This window comes from Dipodomys spectabilis, unplaced genomic scaffold (assembly GCF_019054845.1).
Source record: "Dipodomys spectabilis isolate Male_0828 unplaced genomic scaffold, ASM1905484v1 ptg000668l, whole genome shotgun sequence".
Classification (NCBI taxonomy): Eukaryota; Metazoa; Chordata; class Mammalia; order Rodentia; family Heteromyidae; genus Dipodomys; species Dipodomys spectabilis.
This window is the reverse complement of record NW_024871345.1, coordinates 68,043-92,735: the sequence shown is the minus strand read 5'-3', so window position 1 is coordinate 92,735 and position 24,693 is coordinate 68,043. Positions and strand designations below refer to the sequence as shown.

The window sequence follows — 24,693 nt, the reverse complement described above, 5'->3', positions numbered from 1 at the left end:
GGCTGGGGCCATAACTCTGTGGTGGAGCATTTGCCTGTAATGCACAAGGTCCTGGGGTTTTCTATACTTACATATGCAAACACACACGTGCATATGCATGCATGTTTGCACACTGACACTATATATATAAATATATATGTGTATATATATATATATATGTATATATATATATCTAGGAATTCAAGTGGCCATAAACATGTGCTCGTGTATCTTTCAGTCATGATCGAGGCTTGGCCGTGTCTCACCTGGCATTTCTTTGTTGCTGAGCACTATTGCAATGTGCCCTTACAAACCATGTTGTTCTATCAGCCTTTGCATGGGTTCACTAAACTTTGGCAGTTACAAATAAGTTATTATCACTAACCATTCTTGTGTGGATCTTTTTCATAGGAGCAGAACTGCTAGGTCTTAGGATAGTATGTGTTTAGTTGTATTTTAAAAACCCAGCAGGCCTTTTTCCAAAGCAGTTGTACCATTGTATGGGGATTGATAGAACTTCTGGTTGGCAGCAGCACATGTTGAAGAATGTGGAGCAGTCCTTTTGGTCTTAGCTGTTTGGCAGCCGTGTTGTCTCAAAGTTTAGATTTTTGGAGCAGAGGTTGAAGGTACACACCCATAATCCTAGCAATGTGCAGATTGAGGTAGGAGGATTATGAATTTGAAGTTAGCCTGTGCTGCATAGGGAAGTTCTGTCTTCAGAAAAAAACTTCTGAGCCTCAACAAAATCAGAATGTTGTCAGGTGATGGCATGTACATGAAGCTGCAGAATGGGCTTCGTGCACACAGGCCTGGTGAGCCTGGAAGCATCAGAGGTTTTAACCACTCATTCCTTCTTCCTTTTCTTGTCTTTCTGTGCTGGTTCTGGGGTTTGAACCTGGGGCCTGGGTGCTATCCTAAAGCTTTTGTGCTCAAGCTAGGGCTCCACAACTTTGAGCCACAGCTTCACGTCTGGCTTTTGGTAGTTAATTGGAGATAAGGGTCTCCTAGACTTTGTTGCCTCGGCTGGCTTTGAACCATGATCCTCAGATCTCAGCCTCCTGAGTGGCTGGGACTATAGGCATGAGCCACCAGTACCTAGCATCTGCTCTTGTCTTTTAGTAGCAAGTAAAGCTAATGATTAGGTTATCTCTACTTGGGGTATGAGGATGCTGTGACTTTGGAGGAGGAAGGGAATGGCTGTCTCAAGACATAAGATGTCCTGAGATTAGTGTCGAGCAGGCATATATATATATAAAATATAGCTATATAATCATTATTAACAGTAATATTCTTTCCTACTTAATGGGGAATAGGCACTTTTTTGCATGCTTTCAAGGGAAGCATAATATGTAGGGGTTAGTTTTGAGTTGCATGCATCCTTTGCAAAGAGAAGCGGGAGGGGGTGGCCTGGGAGAGGGTAGTCCAGTGTGGATGAGTTCCTGCCCAGACTGTGCGGTAGTGAACACAGCTTAGATAAACACAGACAGGGAGCAGGCAGAGTGTCTGCAGCCAGACAGGAGTATTGTGAATGGATGACACAGCAGGAACGCTACAAAAATAAATCCTCTGAGGGGAGGAGTCCTTTGTATGGACTGATGGCTCCCCTTGTGCTCCGGTGCTCTGTGCGCTGCGCCTGAGTACATTCAGGTGTGCTGCAGGGGCCTCTGCCAGCAGTCCCCAGGCTAACAGCATTGACCCCTGTTCTGCCTGGCTCAGGGGCTCCCCAGGCGGGCTGGCCCCCTCTTCTGCTTGCTGGTCCTTGCAGCAGGAGAGCAGGTGGATGATGTGAGCGGGCTTCCTGCCCAGCTTAGGACCATCGCTCTGCCTGCCCACCCCAACCCTATGAAGAGGAAGCCCAGGGCCAGGGCAGGGCAGAGCCTGGTGCAGGCACTGGGGAGGAAATAACGGTCTAAGAAAGTTGGGCTTCTTAGACCCTGCTGCTGAGGCCGTGCATGGGCACAGCACAGGTTCTTGGTTCTCAGTAAGGGCTTGGAACGGCCTGGCAACTGAAGGTGCCAGGGACCCCACTGGGCACTCACACCCTGAGGGCCTCCGAAGGGGCAAAGGCAAAGAGAGCCAGTGTGGCCAGAGTGGGTAGAACCGTCCTCGGGAGGCTGTTTCTCCTGCTGTGGTCTGTCAGGCATTGCCCCCGAGAGCACAGTCCTCATTATACAGGGAGGAGGTGGCAGGAGGGGAGATGTTGGGCTCCTGTGTTTGCTCACTAGTGCTCACCCTCTTGGTGTGTGGGAGCCTGGGAGGGAGGGGCCCCGAGGGGGAGCAGCCCCTCCCCTGCGTGCCATGGGGCTTGTGCACCTGGCCCTGGAGGTGCAAGTGTTTCCTCTGCACAGGCCAGCCACTTTTCTCTATGATGAGCCTGGAGCACCAGCTGCTGTCCCCAGGGTCCGAGTGTGCCTGTTCCTGGGTGGGAGGCCCTGCTGGGCCGGGGCTGCTCCGAGCTGGCCAGGCTGCAAAGCCAGGGCTTGTGCCAGCGGCTGGAAAGCCTCCAGGACTAGAGTGTTTTGGGGTTTGGGGGTGGAGGGCCGAGGGAAGGGTGGGGCGGGGTTGAGCCGTGCTAGCGGGGTTGTTGGCTAGGCTCTAGCCTCGACACAGGGAGCAGACAGGACTTTAGTGGCACCTGAGGGCCGCTTGGCCACCATTGCGACTCCTCCCGCAGGCAAGTCTCCTCCCTGCATCCCTCCTGCTCCTCCCCCGCCAGTGAGGGACGCGCTCCTTCCTCGCAGCGCAGCGCAGCGGCGGCGGCGGCTGATGTCACTGGCAGCGGGCAGCATCAGCAGCCTGGTCACATGCTGCCCGTCTGTAATGCAGACGGGATAGGGGTGTGTGTGGGGAGGGGGCTGGACAGCCAGGCTTCTGCTCCAACACCCCCAAAAGTGCAGAGGTGGCGGCCACAGCATCCAGCCAGCTCCTGGACCCAGGGAAACTGTCATTAGTGGTATTTACTGTGGGTAATACCGGGGAAGACAGCTCTTAACTCAGGTTTCTACTGTCCTCCTGTCCAAAGCAGACTTCCAGGACTCTGAAGAAGCAGTTCCGAGCAAGATGCTCTTCCCCACCTCTGCGCAAGAACCTTCCCATGGCCTCCCAGATGCAAATGACTTGTGCCTTGGCCTGCAGTCCCTCAGTCTGACGGGCTGGGACCGGCCCTGGAGCACGGACGCAGACTCCTCAGCCCAGAGCAGCACACACCCGGGTGAGTGCCAGAGAATGAGGTGGCTGGGGGAGGGGTGCATGGGGTGATGAGCAACAGTTGTGCTATTCCCCTTGGAATCACACACACACACACACACACACACACGGAACAGTTTTGGGAGAGATGGAAATGCTGGCTGTGAGAGAGGCTTGTACAGGAAGGCATGGCTTTGCCACTGCCCTGATAAATTCCCTGGAGTTGTTAGCCTCCACCTGGGCCAGCCCTGCGCAGGGTCCCCTTACACAGCAAGAACCAGCCAACCCCCGTGCCCAGGCCCATCTTGGAGATGATGAAGCAAAACACTTTTAGGTGGGGGAGGGGACTTTCAGGCTGACGACTGGATGGCCAGATTCTGTTTCTCAGTGGCTTTTAAAACTGCGGAGCTGTCTGTGAAAGGCAGTGGTCTCAGTGGTGGCCTAGGAAGGATTTCCACCTCTGGTGAGGCTGGATAATTAACTCTGGGACCCAGGGATCAGTTGACTAGGTGAAGAGCCGGGTCCTGGAAAGGAGTAGGCACTGAGAACAGGGTGGAGTAACTCCTGCCCTCAGAGGCCTTTTAAAGATTCCTCTGTGTCATGGACACCCAGATGTGAAGCCAGGCCTCTCCCCTGGCCTCTTCCTCCCTTCCCCTGTCTCCTTCCTCATCATCTTGGCATGGTTTGGTGGGGTCAGGCTGAAGGGACTTGCAAGTCTTGAGCTGCTTCAGCTAGCTCTTCCCATCACTTGTGCATCTCCTCTGCATTACTAAAAGGAGGATTGGCCAGATAAAAGTCCTAAGATATTCAGAAGAAATGTGAACTGAAAAGCTATAGTTATATCATGTATACTTCAATATGCATATTTTATTTTATGTAAATTCCATAATCAAGTACTGGCCACAGATTCTATGAGAAGGCAGAGAGGTTGGGGTGGGGTACCTCTGTCCTTCTGGTACTGCTGGTGGGGTACCTCTGTCCTTCTGGTACTGCTGGTGGGGTACCTCTGTCCTTCTGGTACTGCTGGTGGGGTACCTCTGTCCTTCTGGTACTGCTGGTGGGGTACCTCTGTCCTTCTGGTACTGCTGGTGGGGTACCTCTGTCCTTCTGGTACTGCTGGTGGGGTACCTCTGTCCTTCTGGTACTGCTGGTGGGGTACCTCTGTCCTTCTGGTACTGATGGTGGGGTACCTCTGTCCTTCTGGTACTGCTGGTGGGGTACCTCTGTTCTTCTGGTACTGCTGGTGGGGCACCTCTGTCCTTCTGGTACTGATGGTGGGGTACCTCTGTCCTTCTGGTACTGATGGTGGGGTACCTCTGTCCTTCTGGTACTGATGGTGGGGTACGCCTGCTGTCCTTCTGGTACTGATGGTGGGGTACACCTGCTGTCCTTCTGGTACTGATGGTGGGGTACACCTGCTGTCCTTCTGGTACTGATGGTGGGGTACCTCTCTCCTTCTGGTACTGCTGGTGGGGTACCTCTGTCCTTCTGGTACTGCTGGTGGGGTACCTCTGTCCTTCTGGTACTGCTGGTGGGGTATGCCTGCTGTCCTTCTGGTACTCCTGGTGAGGTACGTCTGCTGTCCTTCCTCATATCCCCGGTCCAGGAGCCAGCTGTCATGGTACCGAGGTACTGCCATGGAGATGCTCTGGCCTCTACCCTGTGGCACAGTTCTTTTCTTTTAGAATTCTTTGCAGAACTGGCACTCTTATGTCTGTTAGGCATTTTAATACCTTTTTAAAAAAGTAAAATCCATTTGGGGTAGAAGAATTTGATTTTATTTGTGGGTCGGGGACAAACTTTGCTTTAACCCAGGATAGTGGGGGGCTCTCTTGAGTACTGGCCACAGCTGACTCAGGCTCTTCTGGGAAGGTTGCTAACTGTCCTGTTTTCTAGGCCTGGAAGTATGCCATGCCTGTTTCTGTCCTCAGCCTGGACCTTGGTTTGGAGGGCCATAATCATGTGTGTGAAGCCAGCCTTACCCCTCCTCACTCAAAGGGGAGGCATAGGAGATGGACATGTGTTTGTGGGTTGCCCATGGTTGACCCAGCACTTGGGCTGGCATTCAGGAGGGGCATGGCCCTTCTTTGGTACTGGCTTCTTTTAGATCTAAGGGTCCTTTGAGGCTCATAGAAATTCAGGGGTGGCCGGGCACCGGTGGCTGTCATTCTAGCTGCTCAGGAGGCTGAGATTTGAGGATCACGGTTCAAAGCCAGCCCAGGCAGGTAAGTCCATAGGACTCTTATCTCTAATAAACTACTCAGAAAACTGGAAGTGGCACAGTGACTCAAGTGGTAGAGCACTAGCCTTGAGCTGAAGAGCTGAGGGACAGCATTCAGGCCCAGAGTTCAAGCCCCATGACCAGTAGAAAAAAAAGAAAAGAAATTCAGGGTATACAGCATCAGATTGAGAGAGCTTGGCCTCAAAGTTACTGGGAATTGGGTGATTAAAAAAAATAACTTGTCTGGGGGCTGAGAATGTGGCTCAATGGTAGAGTGCTTGCCTATGCGCATGAAACCCTGGGTTTGATTCCTCAGTACCACATAAAGCCGGAAGTAGTGCTGTAGCCTAGCTGGGTACAGTGTTAGTCTTGTGCTAAAGCAGGTCATGGACAGCGCTCAGGCCCTGGCTAAATAAATTTAAAAAAGAGAAATAACTTGCCTGGGAGAGGAGTAAGAGTATTGCTTGTGGAGACTGCCGGGAGCTTGTGGCCAGGCTGGGTGGCACAGCAGGACCCAAGCTTCAACAAAAGCAAAAAGGCCACATCTAGCATCGTTTCCCAGCTTCTCTACCACTTGAAATGCCCGATCTTTTTTATTCATCTATTTATTTCTGAGGTGGGGATGATTTTTCTTCACTTTCCATTTCAAATACTTTGATGACAAATTTTACATGATTTTGTGGCAATGTGAAGACTACAGACTGAGTCTCAAAGTTCATAAGGACCAGAAGAATCCCCCCCGTATAGCCATGGGGCTGAAAGCAGGGTTGGTGTGGGGATTTCTTCTTTGCTGGCAGTGAGGGACTCCTGCAAGGCCATCGGTGGCAGGGAGAGGCCCGGGCCTGTGGGAAAGCCTACCTCCTTAAGCTCTCCCACAGCCAGCTGCAGCACCAGACCGGCACGCGCGCCCATCAGCAGTCAGGAACACACCACGCTCATGCTGCCTCCCTTCTGAAGACCCGTCCATTCAGAGAGGGAGGAGATAATGTGCAGCTTGAGGAAGATATGGGGGGCGGTCCTGTTGTCTCTGTGGAGAGCCTGGGTGCTCACTTATTCCTCAGACTCTTGGGTGGTAGTGCCTTGGGCCGTATGGCTTCACATCTACCCTCTCCTACCACCCTAATAAAACATCTGACAGGGTGCAGAGTGCAGAGTTGAGTAAAAAGTTGGAAAATAGGAATCATGACCAAAGATCTTTGCTAAATTCATTCACAGACATTAGACACTGGCTATGTTCGAGCACTGTGTTGGGCCCTGGGGTTGCATCAGGGAATACTTTCCATGAGGGTCAAGGGAACATGGATAGGGAAGCAAGGATACTAGCTGCAGCCCCCCGAGGGCTCCCCTGATGGCACTTCAGATGGAAGCTGCCAGAGCCAGCATGTGCATGGTGCCATGGGCACATGGGTCCATCCCCACGTCTCAAGGAGATGTGCCTTCAGGACAAGGGTGGGCTTGGGTGTGGCACTTTGGGGTTCTCAGCCCTCACTAGACAGGAAGCCTTTCAGGCAAGTGTCAAATGTGTATGTTCTTGGAAACCCTAATGGCACCTGTCCAAGGTTACCTTTGTCCTTTTTTTTTTTTTTAAATCTGATATGGGGCTTGAACTCAGGGCCTGGACGCTGTTCCTAGGCACTTTTGCTCAAGGCTAGTTCTCTACTACTTTGAGCCACAGGCTTTACTTCCAGTTTTCTGGTGGCTTATTAGAGGTAAGAGTCTCCTGGACTTTCCTGCCTGGGCTGACTTTTAACCCCAGTCCTCAGAGCTCAGCTTCCTGTGTGGTTAGGATTATAGGTGTGAGCCACCAGTGCCCGGATACCTCTCCTTCTGTCTTGCAGTTATCTTAAGCCCTGTGGTAGCGGAGCTGTGGAGGCTCCCCTCAGCTTCCCGGGAAGGGACCAGTGACCAACAGGCACCATTTGTTGACTCCTTTTATGTTGAGCACATCCCAATACTTTAATGCTTGCACAGATGAGGGAATAGGCCCACAGAGTTTGCAAAGTGCCCAAGTGACACAGCTACTGGCCAATTTCATCCTGGTCTCCCTGGTTCTGAAACTCTCATGCTTCCTTTTGAACCTCTTCCTATGAACAGAACCCTGGCTTGCTGAGCCAGAAGGCTGGCTGCATCTCGGGCAGTGCCGGGCAGCAGGAGAGGCCCACGCAGTGCACATGGCCAGACCCGATGCCCCTCATAAGGCCTCCACTGTGCAGACCCCTGGGGGAAAGCGTTGGCTCCCTCTTGAGCCCTGACCTGTGCCACGGCCTGGGCTCATCTTTCTCCTCCCCCTGCGACTCCTGTGGGTGCTGCATTACTTGTAGGACAGCAGGGTGAGGCCAGACTCCACTGAAACAAGAACTCTCAGTGAGCAGCTGTGCAGAGGGAAGCCTGGGACAGACCAGATGCTCAGTCTAAGGTGCCAAGGACACCCGCTCCCTGAGGCATGGGTATGGATTAACCTCTCCATCCTCTGGTGGCTGCCCTGCCCACAGTGAATAGGGTGTGCTCTGGGAGGGAATGTTGTAGGTCTGCCCTTCAGCCCCTCCCAACCCCTTTTGAAGCAACATTCAAAACAGCCCTCTCCTGTGTGGAGCAGTGACTTTCGAGGCGCAGCCAGTTATCTAACCTGTTTGCATGCATTCCAAATTCTCCGCTGCTGCCCTCCTAGCATGCAGCACAGTGCATAGCTACAGATGATCAGTCACTCCGATGATCCTGGTGGGTTTTTGTTGTTTTTTAATTGGTTTGATTTTGTGATGCTAGATAAGAAACCCAGGATGTTGCAAATTTTGAATAAGTGTTCCCCAACTTATCTGTATCCCCTCCCCATCCTGGGTGTTTGACTGCTTGGTTCAGATAAACTGTGCCGTTTTTCTGTTTTCTATAAGAATTGGTCAGCTGGACCCCATATTCTTCAAAAATTATTCATTCTGGATTCTAGTAACTTCTAGAGAACGTTGATGCTTTGCTGCAGTTTTCAGCCTACATTGAAGCGTGAGGTTTTTTGATGGGGTCAAGTAGTCTGTTTAGGAGCAGTTTTGGTGTAGGGAGGACAGAAAATGTGGGAAGCAATGTGAGAGCAGGTGTTTCCTGCATGAAGCAGTGGGGGTGCTTGCTGATGTGTTTTCTCCAAGATTGGGAGTGCCCTTGGGGGCAGGGAGGGGCCGGGAATGCACTCCCACATTTATAAGTTCTCCAGAGTTGGGCTGTGGTGTTCAGTTGTGGACTGGAGTCATAGCCAAAGGGGTCTGTGTTCCATGCTGCCTTCCCCCCTTCCTGCCTTCAGAGAGGTTCTTAGAAAGCACTCTAGAACCAAAGATGAGGAAGAGAAGACGGGTTCTAGGCTATGCATCTCCCCATGGCCATCCCCATTAGAGTCAAGGGTTGATGGAGGAATGCTGGCCGCTCCCTGCACCAGCAGGCCTGCAGCTCAGCGGCGCGGTGCAGGCCTGGCTCCAGCGCCAGGCCACGCGCTGTCACAGTTGCTGCCATCAGACCTGGTCCCTTTGTGCTCTTGGGGAGGCTTCTGAAAACTCCAGCAGTGACTCAGCTATAATGCCCACAGGAGCTGGCATAGAAGGGTGAAAGCCGACAGAGTTGACAGTCTAAATATATCTCTGCTGGTTTGGTCTCTTGTAGTCTCTGAGGTGGCATTAATGAGCTGGAACCCTCTGCCCGGCTAGGCTGTAGAGGGACAATTAGGTCAGGGTAGGGTATCAGACTATGGGTCACCATCTCTAGAAACTTGGCTTATTTTATGGGCTAAAGTACATCTCATGCCAACTTTATGCAGATTCTATTACTGACATTCATTTATCCCATCTTCTCTATCATTTGTACATACTTTCTCTCATACACATACACACACACACACACACACACGTAAAACATCTTCTGAACCATTTAGAATGAAGACAGTCTTAACTTTATCAATACACAAAACAGGAGGAATACATTTGGGGCTCTTTAACTGTCATGTTCCACGGTTTCCAGGTGGAAATGTCTCAAATAGCATTCACACACACCTGCTCCAAGCAGTGGCTACGTAGCAAGCCCCGTGTCTCTGCTGGGTCCCGTGGCAGTCTTGCATGTACTTCGCAGTGCTCCACCGCCACTTTTCCTGAAGGCCCCTGAGTCCATGCCACTCTCCCCGTAGGCTCCCTGTTAGTCCTGAGTCTTACTGCCACCCTCTTCCGCCTCCACCCACCTGTGCTTTTCAAGATCACAGTCCTGGGAGGCCAGGTTCAGCCACTTTGGTTTCTGTGCTCCCCCATACCCACATGTTTCTGAGTGCTCATCGTTGTACCATGAGATTTGTGTTTACATGTAACGTTAATCTGTATGTGAGGTGAATAATCCCATATGAGCAGTGTTTTGGGAGTTGTTAGGGCATTGATTAGAAACTTGAAGTATGAAGCCTTGGGTTTTGTTGTTGTTGTTGTTGTTGTTTGTTTTGGACAGTTGTGGGGCTTGAACTCTAGGCCTGGGTGCTGTCCCTCAGCTCTTCAGTTCAAGGTGAGCACTCTACCACTTGAGCCACAGTGCCACTTCCGGTTTTCTGGTGGTTAACTGGACATGAAAGAGTCTCACAGACGTTCCTGCCCAAGCTGGCTTTGAACCGTGATCCTCAGATCTCAGCTTCCTGGATAGCTAGGATGACAGGCGTGAGCCACCGGCACTTAGCTGAAGTCTCAGGTTTTCTAAATGAGTACTTAATTTTAAATTCTATATTAATATTAATTTTTTTTGGTTGGTCGTGGGGCCTAAACTCTGGGCCTGGGCGCTGTCCCTCAGCTCTTCAGCTCAAGGCTAGCACTTTATCACTTTAGCCACATCCCCACTTCTGGCTTTTTCTGCTTATATGGTGCTGAGGAATTGAACCCAGGGCCTCATGATTGTGAGGTAAGCCCTCTAACACTGAGCCACATTCCCAGCCCTTGCTTAATTTTTTTTTTTTTTGGTCGGCTGTGGGGCTTGAACTCTGGGCCTGGGCACTGTCCCTCAGCTCTTCAGCTCAAGGCGAGCACTCTACCACTTGAGCTACAGTGCCACTTCTGGTTTTCTGGTGGTTTATTGGAGATAGGAGTCTCACAGTCTCTCCTGCCCCGGCTAGCTTTGAATCTCGATCCTCAGATCTCAGCCTCCTGAGTAGCTAGGATTACAGGCGTGAGCCACCAGCCCACGGCCTTGCTTAATTTTTTATGCTTGTCCTGAGGCTTGAACTTGGGGCATGGGCACTGCCCTTGAGCTTTTTTGCTCAAGTCTTGTACTCTACCACTTGAGCCACAGCTAGCTTCTGGCATTTTGATGTGTAATTGGAGATAAGAGTCTCAGGACTTTTCTTCCCAGGCTGCCTTTGAACCATGATCCTCAAATCTCAAAGATTACAGCCACCAGCACCTAGCTCCAAGATGCATCTTTTTTTGTCAGTTGTTGGAGGGGCTTGAACTCAGGACCTGAATACTGTCTCTTAGCTCTTTTGCTTAGGCTAGTGCTCTACCACTTTGAGCTACAGCTCCTCTTCTGGTTTTTGAGTGGTAATTGGAGATCAGAGTCTCACAGGGACTTTTCTGCCTGGGCTGACTTTGAACTCAGCCTCCTGAGTAGTAGCTAGGATGACAGGCGTGAGCCACTGGTGCCTGGCTCAAGATGCATTTTTTTAGTGAGTTCTTGCAAAGGCAAAACCATGGCTAAGTTTCAAGGCCTGCATGCTCTAAGTACTGTGGCACTGATTTCTTGTAAATGGGGCTGTTTGTCTGTGGCTGATGATCTGAACACAAAGGAGATGTGCAAGAACAAGAAGACGAAGGTGGGGTTCTGACAACTCCGAGACAAGGAGCTGGTGAGTGGTGCACTGCTGAGGAAGACGGGTCTGAGAGGACAGCCTCCCGCCAGCCACCTGTCATTCACACGCACTGGAAGCTAGCCCCTGACCAGTTTCCTTGGTGAAGATGCAGCAGTACCCAGCTGGTAGGAGCTGTGGGAGATTACTTACCTAGAGTGCCTCTGGCATGTGCTAGATAAGTTCAGTAACCAGAAGTCTCTATGCGTGAATGGAAGGCATGGCCATCCATGGCTCGGGAGCTCCCAAGGAGCTGGGCTTCGTTCATGTGCAGTGTGGGTTGTGCTGCCGTGTCTCCACACGCCCTCTTGTCTCACCCCTTCCCTAGAGTTCACAGACTGGTGAGTGCTCTCCAACGTCTACTTTAGCTGAAAAGTTACTCGTTTGTTTTGTTTTTGCTGGTACTAGGACTTGAATTCAGGGTCTCAAGCTTTCCCTTGGCTTTTTTTTTTTTTTTTAATCAGGGCTGGTGTTCTACTATTTGAGCCATACTTCCTGTTAGGTTTTTAAAAAGAGGTAGCTGAGTAAGAACTGCACCAGCACGCACGTGGTATTCAGGTAAGGGGTAGGTTTATTCAGTAGACCTGCTGGGACCAGGCAAGGTTGGCACTCCACGTGGCTGGGAAAGGCCTGGAAAGGAGAGAGAGCTGGGAAAGAGAGAGGAAAGAGCTAGAGCAGAGAGAAAGCAGAGAGAGCTAGAAAAGAGCAGCGAGAGAGAGAGAGAGAGAGAGAGAGAGAGAGAGAGAGAGAGAGAGAGAGAGAGAGAGAGAGTGTGTGTGTGTGTCTGGGCCTGGGCTAGCCCTTATCTAGGGTATGGGCGGAGAAAAGGTGTGGCCACATCAAATTCAGATGTGACCTCAGCGGATGCGGATGTGACCTCTTCCAGGTATGCCAGTTGCCTAGGTAACGCAGGTACTGGGTGGAGACTTTGCTGCGAGGAGGGTGGAGTCTGCTAGCCATCCAAGAGCAGACCTTACACTTCCTAGTTCTGTTTTTTTTCCCCCTGATTAACTGGAGATAAGAGTCTTACCGATCTGTCTGCCTGAGCTGGTTTCAAACCACAGTCCTTGTATCTCAGCCTCCTACATAGCTAGGATTATAAGGGTGAGTCACTGCTGTTGCTGGAGGTTTTGCTGCTTCCTTGCCCTGCGGGGCTACTCACCTCATCCACCTCAGGGTGCTCCACGTGCTCCCAATCCTCTCCTATCTCCGGAGACGTCTACACCTATTTCTTTGTTTCACTCAGGCCCAGCTATCGCCATGGGTCCCTTTCCTGTCTTTATGGATCCCTGCCTTGTTTCAGACCTTATACTCAAGCTTAGTTTCCATTTCCTGGACCTTATCACACTTAGAGCTAAAATACTCGCTGTCCTGCCTACTCCCATTTGCCTCCTCCACTCCTTCTAGAGTTTTGCCTCCTCCTGCCTGCCTCCTCTACTCCTTCTAGAGCTTTGCCTCCTCCTGCCTGCCTCCTGCAGTCCTTCTAGAGCTTCTCAGCTCATGGAAATGGCAGATTCTCTGTGTATTTGCTCCCAGTCCACTGACTCTCTTCTGTATGTAACACGTAACATGCTATCTGTTCTTTAATTCTTCATTGCTGCCATCCCATTTTCTCCTTCTTGCCCCTCAAGGAAAAAATCATAGTCCTCTGTGGGTCTGGTGTTTATCCAGCCCTCTTACCTCTGCCAAAGAAAGCCCTTCAGGTCCAGCTTAAACTTAGTCTCTGTCTCTGCACGTGCTGCTCTGGAGCACTCTTCTGTTTCCCTGGCCCATCCTCAGTGGCTCTTCACACCGCCTCTCCATTGTCTCTCAGTTACCCTCAGGATGAAGTCAGGACTCACTGGTCTGGCCAGGCTCACTGTTCACCCTGAGCTTGTTCTATGAAGTGTGGAGGAGGAGGAGGAGGCCCGGCGTTCCAGTGCTCGTTGCAGGCACCACTGCAGCAGGGTGGAGCTCTAGTCAGTCTGCACCTCTGCTGCCCCTCAAGCCTGGGCATGGGGACTCCCATTTCTCATTTCTTAGAGGCAAGGGTTCTTTGAGGATAACTTGGGAAGTTTGCCAGGGATTATTTCTAATGGGTGTCAGAATCTGGGTAGTTTGAGACACAGTTAATGCAGTTAAAGCTGGTGCTCTGAAAATGGCTTTGAAAGGCCTAGGTTAAAAGAATGTTTCAGTCGGGCACCAGTGGCTCATGCCTGTCATCCTAGCTACTCGGGAGGCTGAGATCCGAGGATCATGGTTCAAAGCCAGCCAGGGCAGGAAAATCCCTGAGACTTATCTTCAATTAACCACCAGAAAACTGGAAATGACACTGTGGCTCAAGTGGTAGAACACTTTCTTGAGCTGAAGAGCTCAGGGACAGTGCCCTGGCCCAGAGTTCAAGCCCCATGACTGACCAAAAAAAAAAAAAAAATGTTTCTGGCTGGGAAGGTGGCTCAATGGTAGAGTGTTTGCCTTGCATGCATGAGGCCCTGGGTTTGGTTCCTCAGCACCACATAAAAAAAAAGCTGGAAGTGGCACTGTCACTCAAGTGGTAGAGCGCTAGCCTTGAGCTGAAGAGCTGAAGGACAGCGCCCAGGCCCAGAGTTCAGGCCCCACAACCGACAAAAAAAAAAGTTTCAGGGCTGGGAAGGTGGCTTAGTGGTAGACTACTTGCCTAGCATGCATAAAGCCCAGGGTTCAATTCCTCAATATCACATAATTTTTTTTTTTAAAGAAAGTTTCTTGGGGCTGGGAAGGTGTCTCAGTGGTAAAGCGCTTGCCTTGCATGCCTGAGGCCCTGGGTTCGATTCCCAGCACCACATAAGCAAAAAGAAAAAAGCCGGAAGTGGCGCTGTGGCTCAAGTGGTAGAGCGCTAGCCTTGAGCTGAAGAGCTGAGGGACAGCGCCCAGGCCCAGCGTTCAGGCCCCACGACCGGACCCAAAAAAAAAAAAAAAAAAAAAAGAAGAAAGTTTCTTGACGTGATAGTAGCAACCTATCTCCTTGGTAGATGTGGCATAGCTCCCGGTTCCCCATGGACATCAGACTAGCATTTCAAAGACAGATCACACCAGGTATTAGCCAGGATGTGGTTGGGCTGAAACTCAGCACTGCTGGTGGAATGAGGTGTGTCTACACTGTAGAATACTAATCTGATAACTACACCCACAGGCTCACACCTGTCACCCTAGCTATGCAGGAGGCTGCGATCTGAGGATCACAGTCTGAAGCCAGCCTGGGCAGAAAAGTCCATGAGACTCTTAGCTCCAATAAACTACTCAGAAAAAGCTAGACAAGACACTGTGGCTCAAGTGGCAGAGTGTTAACCTTGAGCACTAAAAGGCTCAGGGACAGTGCCCAAGCCCTGAGTTCAAGCCCCAGGATCAGCAGGGGGAAAAAAAAAGTAAAAACAGAGTTCCAAGCCGGCCATCAGTAGCTCATGCCAATAATCCTAGTTACTTAGGAGGCTGAGATCTGAGGATCATGGTTTGAAGCCAGCCTGGGCAGGAAAATCCATGAAACTCTTACCTCCAATTAACCATCAAAAATCTGGAAGTGGATTTGTGACTCAGGTAGTAGGCCTCAAGCACAAAAGCGCAGGGTCAGTGCCCAGACCCTGAGTTCCAAGACCCAGGAGGACAGGCACACACAAGGAAAGATTCGTACAGTAGGTAAGCTACTCTGTCTCCTCTGGAAGGGGAGTTGTGCTGGGTGGGGCAGGAGGATCTGAGCCCTGGTAGCAGCTGCCCTGGAGCATCCCTGGGAGCATGCCTGGACTCTGATGCCACTCCTGGAGGGATTTATTCTTGTCTTTTGGGACTCTCCCCAGCCAGTCCTAGCCAAGGACTCATACTAACAGAACCCTGGGAGCAGCAGCCCTGAATTGCTGGTCGGGCTGGAGTGGACCAGTTACAATCCTGTTAACAAGCACATACTTGATCGTGGTTTTACCACAGCCATTTTGAGATCTATTTTCCCTCCATTCTTTGGGTGAAAATAAATCAAGTTATGACTTCTACCCTAGACACAGAGCCCCCCTCAGCTCCACGCTGTGCTTTTTTTTTTTTTTTTAGTCTGGGGTCTTGAACTCTGGGTTTGGGTGCTGTCCCTGCGCTCTTCAGCTCAAGGCGAGCGCTCTATAGCTTGAGCCACAGCGCCACTTCCAGTTTTCTGGTGGCTTATTGCAGATAAGAGTCTCTCAGCCTTTCCTGCCTGGGCTGGCTTTGAACAGTGATCCTCAGATCTCAGCCTCCTGAATAGCTAGAATTACAGGTGTGAGCCGCCGGCGCCCAGCTTAACACTGTGCTTTTTCACTCCTTGTCCTCATGGGTGAAGAACATGCTTTGCTCAAGACACTCATTTCCCAAGACCAAGTGTTGAAAATGGTGCTCTTTTCTGCGGAGTCCTTTCCATCTGTTTCCTGATAACTGAACCCTCCTAACAATGTTATGGAATTGCTGGCATTTTACCCAGGATGCCTCAGAGAAGTGGTGGGGTTTCCCGGAGCCTCCTGCAGGTATCAGGCCCAGAGTTCCAGCCCAGGTTTGTGTTAAAGTCAGCAAGTAGACTTAACCCTGTGAACCTCCCTGCTGTCCTAAATGTTCCACATCCAGGTGTCTATAGAAGGAGGTTTATAGACGGTACGAGTCTGCACAAGGGCATTTGAGATAGCAGATGTGCTGTGCTGTGCTAGACCTCGGAGGTATTGAGCACAAGTCTATATTTCAGTGTATGTATGGCACCGGACAGGTGGGAATTCTACTGGTAAATGCACTGCAGCAGCAGAATGGCTTGGGATTCCTCGTTAGGCTGCAGGTATATCCAGACACCAGTAGCCACTATGACCCAGGTCGTGAGATACCAGTGAACCTGCAAGCAGAGAGGAGCTCTGCTGCTCCAGAGGCAGTCAGTGTGGTGCTGCATCTACCAGGCCTGTGCTCTGCCATCTTCTCTGTGGTCCTGCCTTGCCTGGCTGTGTGAGAAAAGAGAAAGGTTTTTGTCTGGGAAAAAAAGAGGTCATAAAATTTCCTCTCCTTTTTTTCTTTTTGTCCTCTAGTGTTGAGCATGCTTCATAATCCACTGGGAAATGTCCTAGGAAAAAATCCCTTGAGCTTCCTGCCTCTGGATCCTCTTGGGCCTGACCTGGACAAGTTTCCAGCACCTTCTGTTAGAGGACCCCGCTTGGACACCCGGCCCATCCTGGACTCCCGTTCTAGCAGCCCCTCTGACTCAGACACAAGCGGCTTCAGCTCTGGATCGGACCATCTCTCGGACTTGATTGTATGTACGGAGGGCAGCAGGCAGCAGGCAGAGCAGGGCAGGGGGCAGTGTGGCCCGTGTGTCTGCGGAGAAGGAGGGTGGAGGCCATCTGTCCTAGAGCTTGAGCTGGGGAGCCTGTCCTGTGCGTGCAGGCTGGGAGGCGGGCGTGGGGTCTTTACGGCCTCCCAGCGCAGCAGAACCAAGGCACTTTGAATACTCTGAGCAGTGTGTTCTAGGACCTGCGCTAAGTGCTCTCTTTTTACTTGTTATTCGAAAAGCTATCTAAAAACAGACCATCCGAGAGGTAAATATAGGTGTCCTAGGAGTGCTGTTGTTTCCTGATGTACCTGGTATTTTCTTTAGACTTTAATTGGTATCATTTATATGTCTTTATATATGCTATCTTAAAGTTTTTTAAAAAAAATATTGTTATTATAAAGATGTTATACAGAGGGGTTAGTGTTTCATAAGTCAGGTAATAAGTATCTTACTAAAAATGTTAAGCCAGGTGCTTGTGGCTCATGCCTATATTCCTAGCTACTCAGGAGTCTGAGATCTGCATATTGTGATTTAAAGCCAGTCTGGACAGGAAAGTGCAAGACTCTAATCTCCAGCTAACCATCAAAACCAAAAACAACATGGAAGTGTTGCTGTGGCTCAAGTGATAGAGCACTAGTCTTGAGCACAAAAGCTCAGGCCATGAATTTAAGCCCCAGGACTGGCACACACAGAAAAGATTTTAAGTCATAATTTATTAAATGACGTTAGTTAAGTAGCAGCCCTAAGATTTTAATCCAGCTTTGACTGTAGCTCCTGCATTTTCCCCTGACTCATGCTGGCTCTCAGCCTGAGGCTACCCCAGATCAGTGAAGTGCTGCTTTGCAGTTGCTTTGTGCCTTTCATGGTCTACATCTACAGCTGTACATAGCATGTCACAAGGCCAAGCTTAGCACCTGCCATGCCTAGTAGAGGTGGTACATGGTTGAGAGGAGCTGGCAGGAAGAAGGGCTGGCACGGCTGGCTGACGGGCAGAGCGAGCGGCTCCCTGATGTGGGCAATTTCAGCCACCACTGAGCCTGGTTTTCTGATTACCACATTCCCGAGCTGAACGTCCAGCCAGCAGGTTTGTTTTCTCCCCCTCGTCTCTTCCATACCGAGGACTGACAGCATGCACGGTGCTCATGGGCTCCAGAGCTCTCCCTGAGCTTGGCGTTGGAGGCTGGCCTTGGTGTTGCCACTATATAATCTGTTCAGGTCTCAGGTTCTTAAAAGGGCATCCAAAGCAAACACCCTTTCCTGCCCCTCCGGCCAGGTGCTGCCAGCCCTTTGTTACTTAGGAACTTAGTTGTGACCAACTATTTGATTGATGAAACTTTCACAGGTATCCTACTCAAGCGTTAATTGGGAAGAGGAAAAAACAGTTTTTTGGATTTACAGACACTGTTCTATAAGCCAGCTATTTAGATGTGTTGGTACTGTGTCCTTTACCCTGCTGAGTTGGGATGCTGAGCTATGACATACACGTGTTTAGCATAGTGTTCCCATACATCTCTTTTTTGATGGGACGTGGGGGGGGGGGGAGGGAAGGGTGGTGGTAAACAAGGTCTCTCTGTTTAAAGCCCAGATTGGCTTTGAATTCCTGGTCTCCTCCCTCAGCCTCCCTAGAGCTGGGGTTACATATACAAGGATACCCCAACCAGGTCCCATACAATTCTGATAGAACAGAGCCTCAAGGAAAGAATGTTGGCATTCTTCTCCTAGGAATATGACCAAAGAAAATAAAATAGAAACAAGCTATATCTTAGCTAGTTAGGACTGAAAACTTGAACATTTCATGCATATGGTGCCTGTCATGGTAATGTACCCTTGTGATTCTAGCTACTTAGTATGTGGAGGCAGGAGGATCAGGTTTTCAAACCAGCCCAGGGAACATAGCATGAACCTGTCTCCAAAATAATGAGTATGAGATGTAGTTGACTCTGTAAATAAAACATAAATTCGTTTAAGATGTATGAAAACATATGGCAGTGCTGGGTGCTGATGACTCACACCCGTAATCCTCAGAAGGCTGAGATCTAAGGGTCATGGTTCAAATCCACCCTGAGCAGGAAAGTCTACGAGACTCTTATCTCCAATTAACTACCAGAAAACTGAAGTGGTGCTGTGGCTCAAAGTGGTAAAGCACTAGCTTTGAGCAGAAGAGCTCAGGGACAGTGCCCAGACACTGAGTTCACGCCTCATGACAGACCAAAAACCAAAAAACAACCACAAACCTGTCTGGCAATATGGATAAAATGTTGGATGGGTAGAGGTGAACTTGATTAAATCACAGTATAGCCTACAACTAATCTTAAATGCATGGGAAGAAAGTCTAAAGAAAATATATTCAGTGATAAGCGGGTGTTAGGTATTTTCCACAATTTCCGTTGTACAGTTACTGCTTTATAGCAAACAGCCTTTGGAAATCTCTCTTCCTTCCTCCTTCCTTAGTCGAGCCTTCGCATTTCCCCTCCTCTGCCCTTCCTATCCTTGGCCGGGGGCAGTTCCCGGGACGCTCTGAAGATGGGCGTGGGGTCCCGGACGGACCAGGAGCCGGCCACTCTCGCTGCAGTCGCCCCCTCCCCAGCCAGTGCTTCCAAGAGATGCTGGCCAGGAGCATCTGTGTGGCCGTCCTGGCACCTCCTGGAGGCGCCCAAAGACCCCTTCAGCATAGAGCGAGAGGCCAGGCTGCACCGGCAAGCTGCAGGTGAGTGGGGCCTGAGCCTGGTTCTGGGAATGGAGAGGTGGCACCCTGTCATACCAGGGACACCAGTTAGCTTCCCCGAGCCACACAGGGCCCCTGCTGTGGGCGGGAAAGAGCAACTTTTGAGACTGGGTGGCCAGAAAGACACAGCCCGGTGTGCCAGGCGCCTCGTGGGCTTGGCTCTACCTCTCACAGTGGGCTTCCCCCGAGACTGCCACACCGTCCTTACCCGTGGCTCTCCCGTTGGAGGGTTTGCGGAGGCAAACCCCGGGAGCAGATGCCTGGAGCCGTGTCTGCTTGGGTCCTGGTGCTCGCTGGTTGGTATTCTCAGGTGTACGGCGGATGGGTGGTCCGTTGTGTCCCCCTCAGAGGTGGGGGGGAGCCATTTTGTTGCCGAAGGGGTTTGGTATTTGTAATGTTGTATTTTGGGTATACACATGATCAGTGCTGCAGATGGCCTGTCTGTATGGTCACGTGTCAAATGTTTTCTTAGGCCTAGATGGGCCGTTGTTCCTACCCTGGCTCTAAGGTACCGGTGTTACCCTGTGCCTCAGTTTCCAAGGAGGCCTTAAGCATCTGTCATTTAAATGGTCGTAGGTGCGTGTTGGATCTATTTTCCATCTTAAGCGGTGCTTGAAAGTAAGTGAGCTGTATTTGCTGGTGATGAGAGGAGGTGCCGACGGGCCGCTGTCCCGAGGGCCTAGCGTTGGCGACTAAGTGTGTGGAGGTTTCTGTCTGGTTTGCCTCTGTGGGCTTCAGTGCTGCTCCTGAGCTTGTTTTCCCACAGCGCTGCTGCTTGGGTGGCTGCTGGTGGCGGCAGCCGCCCCTGTGCCTTCTCTGCCGCGTTGTGCTCTGTGAGATGACATTACCCAGGTTTTAGATGAGGCTATTATATTGACTTCCATTTTTGCCATAAAACATTGCTGGCAGGGGCTGGGAAGGTGGCTCAGTGGTAGAGCGCTTGCCTTGCATGCCTGAGGCCCTGGGTTCGATTCCTCAGCACCACATAAGCAAAAAAGAAAAAAGCCGGAAGTGGCGCTGTGGCTCAAGTGGTAGAGCACTAGCCTTGAGCTGAAGAGCTGAGGGACAGCGCCCAGGCCCAGAGTTCAGGCCCCACGACCGGACCCAAAAAAACAAAACAACAACAACAAAAAAAAACATTGCTGGTAGTGCCTAATATCTTGGCTATAGCAACACACTGGGCCTGTTTCCTTTTCAGGACTGGCTTTGTTGCATGTCCTCGTCCTGTTGGTGGCTGAGGGAGGAGGGTAAATGTGTCACGCCCAGCTTGTCCCCACCAGGGCCAGCCTCTGATGGAGAAGGGCCTTGGTTACCAAGAACAGGCCTCAAGAAGCAAGGACAAGCTGGTGGTACATACTGTCACCCCAGCATCAGAAGGGAGCAAGTTTGAGGCCAGCTTGAGCTATATACTGACCGAGATCCTTTCCCAAAACTAAATGACAACAATGAAAAAGAAATAGAGGTAGACCAAACAAAAGATGATCCCAAACCTGTATGACAGGAAGGGCTCTTTTTTCTTTAAGATTTGTGTGTGTGTGTGTGTGTGTGTGTCTCACAGTCTTGCTGTGGACTCTAGGCTGGATTTGAACCCATAGTCCTCCTGCATCTACCAACTACATGCTGGGGTAATTAGTGTGTGCCACCGAGACAGGAGGGACTTCTTAACACTTGTGTCTGACACACATTGAAAGGAAGGGTTGAGAATGAATCTACTCTCAAATCATACAAGCAGAAAACAAGGCCGTGTGTGTCCAGGTGCTGTAAAGATAGCTCTGGTGGTTAGGGGGCGTGGTTGGGGAACCATTGGGAACACCCCTGTCTTGTTGAGTTGCTTGTGGTAGTTTTTATTGGTAGTGTGACTGCAGAATTCAGAACCAAGACAGGTTAATAATGTAGCATTCCTCTTGAACACTGGAGAGAAAGTCTGCTTGGATGACTCAGCCTGCAGGAGGGATTGAGTACACCGCTGCTCTGTTTATTTTCTTGCAATTATAAATGAGCACTATAAGCAGTAACAAGGTAAAGTTGCTTTGTGGCTAGTGTACCAGTCATATATTTGAAAATAGCTCAGGTTAGAGCATTTTTTCCCTCTCTTTCTGGTGTTCTTTCCATTTTGGAGGGACAGCCCTGGTGAGTTGGGATTAGCAGATTCCACTGACTGGTAAGAGGAAGCAGCCATGGCTACTGCCCTGACGGTAGGTTAAGGCTGTGGCCAGGGAAGGATGGCGACCTCCGAGTTCTCTGATCCCTCCACTCTTGTCCTTGGCCAAAGCTGTGAATGAAGCCACCTGCACCTGGAGTGGCCAGCTTCCCCCTCGGAGCTACAAGAACCCCATCTACTCGTGCAAGGTGTTCCTGGGAGGCGTCCCCTGGGACATTACGGAAGGTGAGCTCCCTCCACAGCCTCTGCCGCCACAGTCCCCCTGGCTCAGCATTTCACAGCCTGGTGCTATGCTGTCAACAGAGGTCACCAGAGGTCAGGTCCCCGGTGTCTCCCCCACCTTGAGCCTGCAGGGAAGATGTGTGGGACCCTGTGCTGGGCTTTTCCTTTGTGTGGGGAGGGCACGCCCCTGTGCTGTCCTCACTCCTCCTGTTCTTTTCTGCCTCTTTGCAGCGGGGTTGGTTAACACCTTCGGTGTGTTTGGCTCTCTGAGTGTGGAGTGGCCTGGTAAGGATGGCAAGCACCCCCGGCGCCCTCCCAAAGGTAATGTGCCTAAAGGTAATACACACGTGGTAGGAGGTTTTTTTTGCCCTTTCTCGTATGTAACTGTCCTACGCGGTGCTGGGCTGTGCCTGCGCATGCGGGTCCTTTGGTAGCTCTCCAGGGCCTATCCTCCCTCCTCAGCCTCACACACCTCCTGGCCCCTGTGTCCTCTGTCTGTTTGCACTCACAGTCTAGACCCAAGCCCCAGGACATGTTCCACCCGGGGTGACGTATCCCTCTCACTTGCTCTGCTGCCATTTGGGTTGTGGCCTGACCTAATTCTGAGATCCCTTTAGAGTAGGCAGGAATGAGGACTGAGCACCTGATTCCTCTCTGATCTGAAATGAGATCCTGTCCCTGTGCTGTTGGACTCTCTGCCATCTTCCCAGAATTAAGCCAGGGGTTTACCTGTGCTCTTGAAGCAATCCCGCGTCTCCTGGTGGCCCCCAGCACTGCCACCTCCAGGCTCTGCTGCCCTGAGCAGGCCTGTGTTCTGAGGCAGTGTGTTTGTGGTAGGATCCTGCTCTGCTGGCCAGTGCCTTCGCCTCCCTGGCAGGAAATGCCACACCGCACTTTCCTTGGGCCTGGCCGTAGGGCATGGCCAGGGCTTCCGTTCACAATTCACCAGGGGCAGACCTCCCTGCTGCAACAGGGAGCCAGCAGAGCCAGCTGCCTGCGGGACTCACGCGGCGCTGTCTCCTCTTGTTGGGAACAGGATATGTGTACCTGGTGTTCGAGCTCGAGAAGTCTGTGCGGGCCTTGCTTCAGGCTTGTTCTCACGACCCTCTCAGCCCAGACGGCCTGAGTGAATATTACTTCAAAATGTCCAGCCGGCGGATGCGCTATAAGGAGGTGAGTCAGCGCCGTGGCCGCAGCCCGCCCTCTGCTCTCCAGTCCAGGATGTCAGCGGCATGCCCTTTCTGGGCGAGGGGGTCAGTGGGTTCCTTATCAGAGTGGATGTGCAGGCGGCAGGCTAGCATGCTGTCCCTGAGCACAGAGAGGCTCAGGGACAGTGCCCAGGCCCTGAGTTCAAACCCTACAGTTGGAAGAAAAAAAAAATCTTGGGGCCTTAATGGCCTTGGGGGTAATGGGAATGTGTGCATTCGTGCACCTGCCTCCTGCCTGTGCGATCAGGTGATCCCCTCCCTTCCTACCTTGCCCAGACCTGTCCTGGGGTGAAGGTGAAAGCAGCGGCTCTCTCTGTGTGGACGTAACGGATGCGTCCTGCTCTCAGGCAGAGCCCTCTCCCCACTGAGGCGACCACACCCACCAAGGCTTTTTCCTTCCCACTAGTGGTGTCATTTTCTCTGTGACACTCTCCGTTCACCTGGTGACGTCAGTGCTGTGTCCCTGGCCTCATGGAGTTACTCACTTTGGAGAGCCTCACCCCAGTCCTGGTGGGGTTTAGAAATCTCCACTCTATTCAGGCTCTCAGAGTGGTTCTAGTGGATGGGGTTGGAGAGTCACATATTCTGGGCTCAAGAATCTGAGCACATTGCTTTTGTGATATGGGGCTAGACACTTAGTATCTCTGAATGTTCACTTCCTCATCTATAAAACAAGGAGCTAAAATTAACTTTTTTAATTAAAAAGATCAAGAGTTGTCAGGGTTTAGAAGGGGACAGGAATATGCATAGCCCAAGGTTTTCAGGGCAGTAAAGCTACTCTGGTTTTGTAATGGGGGGTAGATGTCATTATAACTCAGTCTGAACCCTCAGAATACATGACAGAAATCAAGGTGAGCTGTGGGTGTGAGGGCCGCTGTGTCACACCCGCCCAGCGTGCCATGTGTTGGTGGTTGGGGACGCGAAACTCCTGGTGCCTTCTGCTCACTTCACCGTAAACCTCAACTGCTTTCAAAAATCACATCTGTAGTTTCACATTTTTAACGTAAGGTATTATATATTATATATATTAACATAACCCGTTAACAAATCTGGTTTTTTATATAGCTGTTTCCAGTATTACTCAAGTCCTTTCTTAGTGACAGAGCAAATGTGTTCTCTGGCTGCCCACAGCTCCCATAGCTGTGGCCCATAGCTCCCTCCTTCCCCTGGCCCTCTTGCTACATGGTGCTTGGGCAGCAGCTTGGCCTCCTCACATCACACAGGCTTTCCCCTTGCTCCCTGCTTCTGCACACAGAACGGCACCCCGTGGAGCGCCCACCCTGCGGGCCCTGGTAACATGCGCTCCCTCCCACGCCCTCCTCATTGCCTTACAGAAATTGGACATGTTTCTGTGATGCTTTAAAGGCTACAAGCTGTTCTACTTCTCTAACTCCTCTTTTTCCTCTGTGTCTTCCTCCGACTCCCATTCACTCCTTCCTTTCTTTCCACTCTGGATTAAGTGCTCACTTGGTAGCTAGGCTCAGGCCTGTAGACCAGATTGATTTGGGCCTTGCTTCCAGTTCCTGATGACCCGGATTGGCCCAGGCCTCCGCTTCCTGTGGGACCCTCTTTTGGGATGTCCTATGGGCCTCAATGCTTCTGTGCTGGAATTGGCTTCCCTGGGTAACTCTGCCTGGCTATCGTTCCTGACTCCCTTTCCCCGTCCTGGCAGTCTGGCTTCCGCAGGCTTTTTTCTCTGTTCTGCACCTGCAGTTCCACTGCCACCATCCAGGGCTCGGCTGCTGCTCCTTTAGACTTGGCCAGTTTCTTTTTTTCTTTTTTTTTTTTTTTGTCGGTCGTGGGGCTGAACTCTGGGCCTGGGCGCTGTCCCTCAGCTCTTCAGCTCAAGGCGAATATTCTACCACTTAAGC

General features: G+C 51.1%; 1 protein-coding gene across 3 annotated transcripts in view; it reads left to right on the top strand.

Annotated features, from left to right (window-relative positions):
* Cpeb1 (cytoplasmic polyadenylation element binding protein 1) overlaps positions 1 to 24,693 on the top strand; it is a 58,625-nt gene that overhangs the window by 28,499 nt on the left and 5,433 nt on the right. The window contains exons 3-8 of one of the 3 annotated variants that reach the window (XM_042671785.1): positions 3,005 to 3,190; positions 16,265 to 16,488; positions 18,958 to 19,213; positions 21,504 to 21,617; positions 21,846 to 21,935; positions 22,651 to 22,787. In XM_042671785.1, the coding sequence (XP_042527719.1) occupies positions 3,040 to 3,190; positions 16,265 to 16,488; positions 18,958 to 19,213; positions 21,504 to 21,617; positions 21,846 to 21,935; positions 22,651 to 22,787 (972 nt within the window). In that variant the 5' untranslated portion in view covers positions 3,005 to 3,039. Of the gene's footprint in view, positions 1 to 3,001; positions 3,191 to 16,264; positions 16,489 to 18,957; positions 19,214 to 21,503; positions 21,618 to 21,845; positions 21,951 to 22,650; positions 22,788 to 24,693 lie in introns of all 3 variants that reach the window. The other 2 variants (XM_042671784.1, XM_042671783.1) reach the window with 2 other exon arrangements.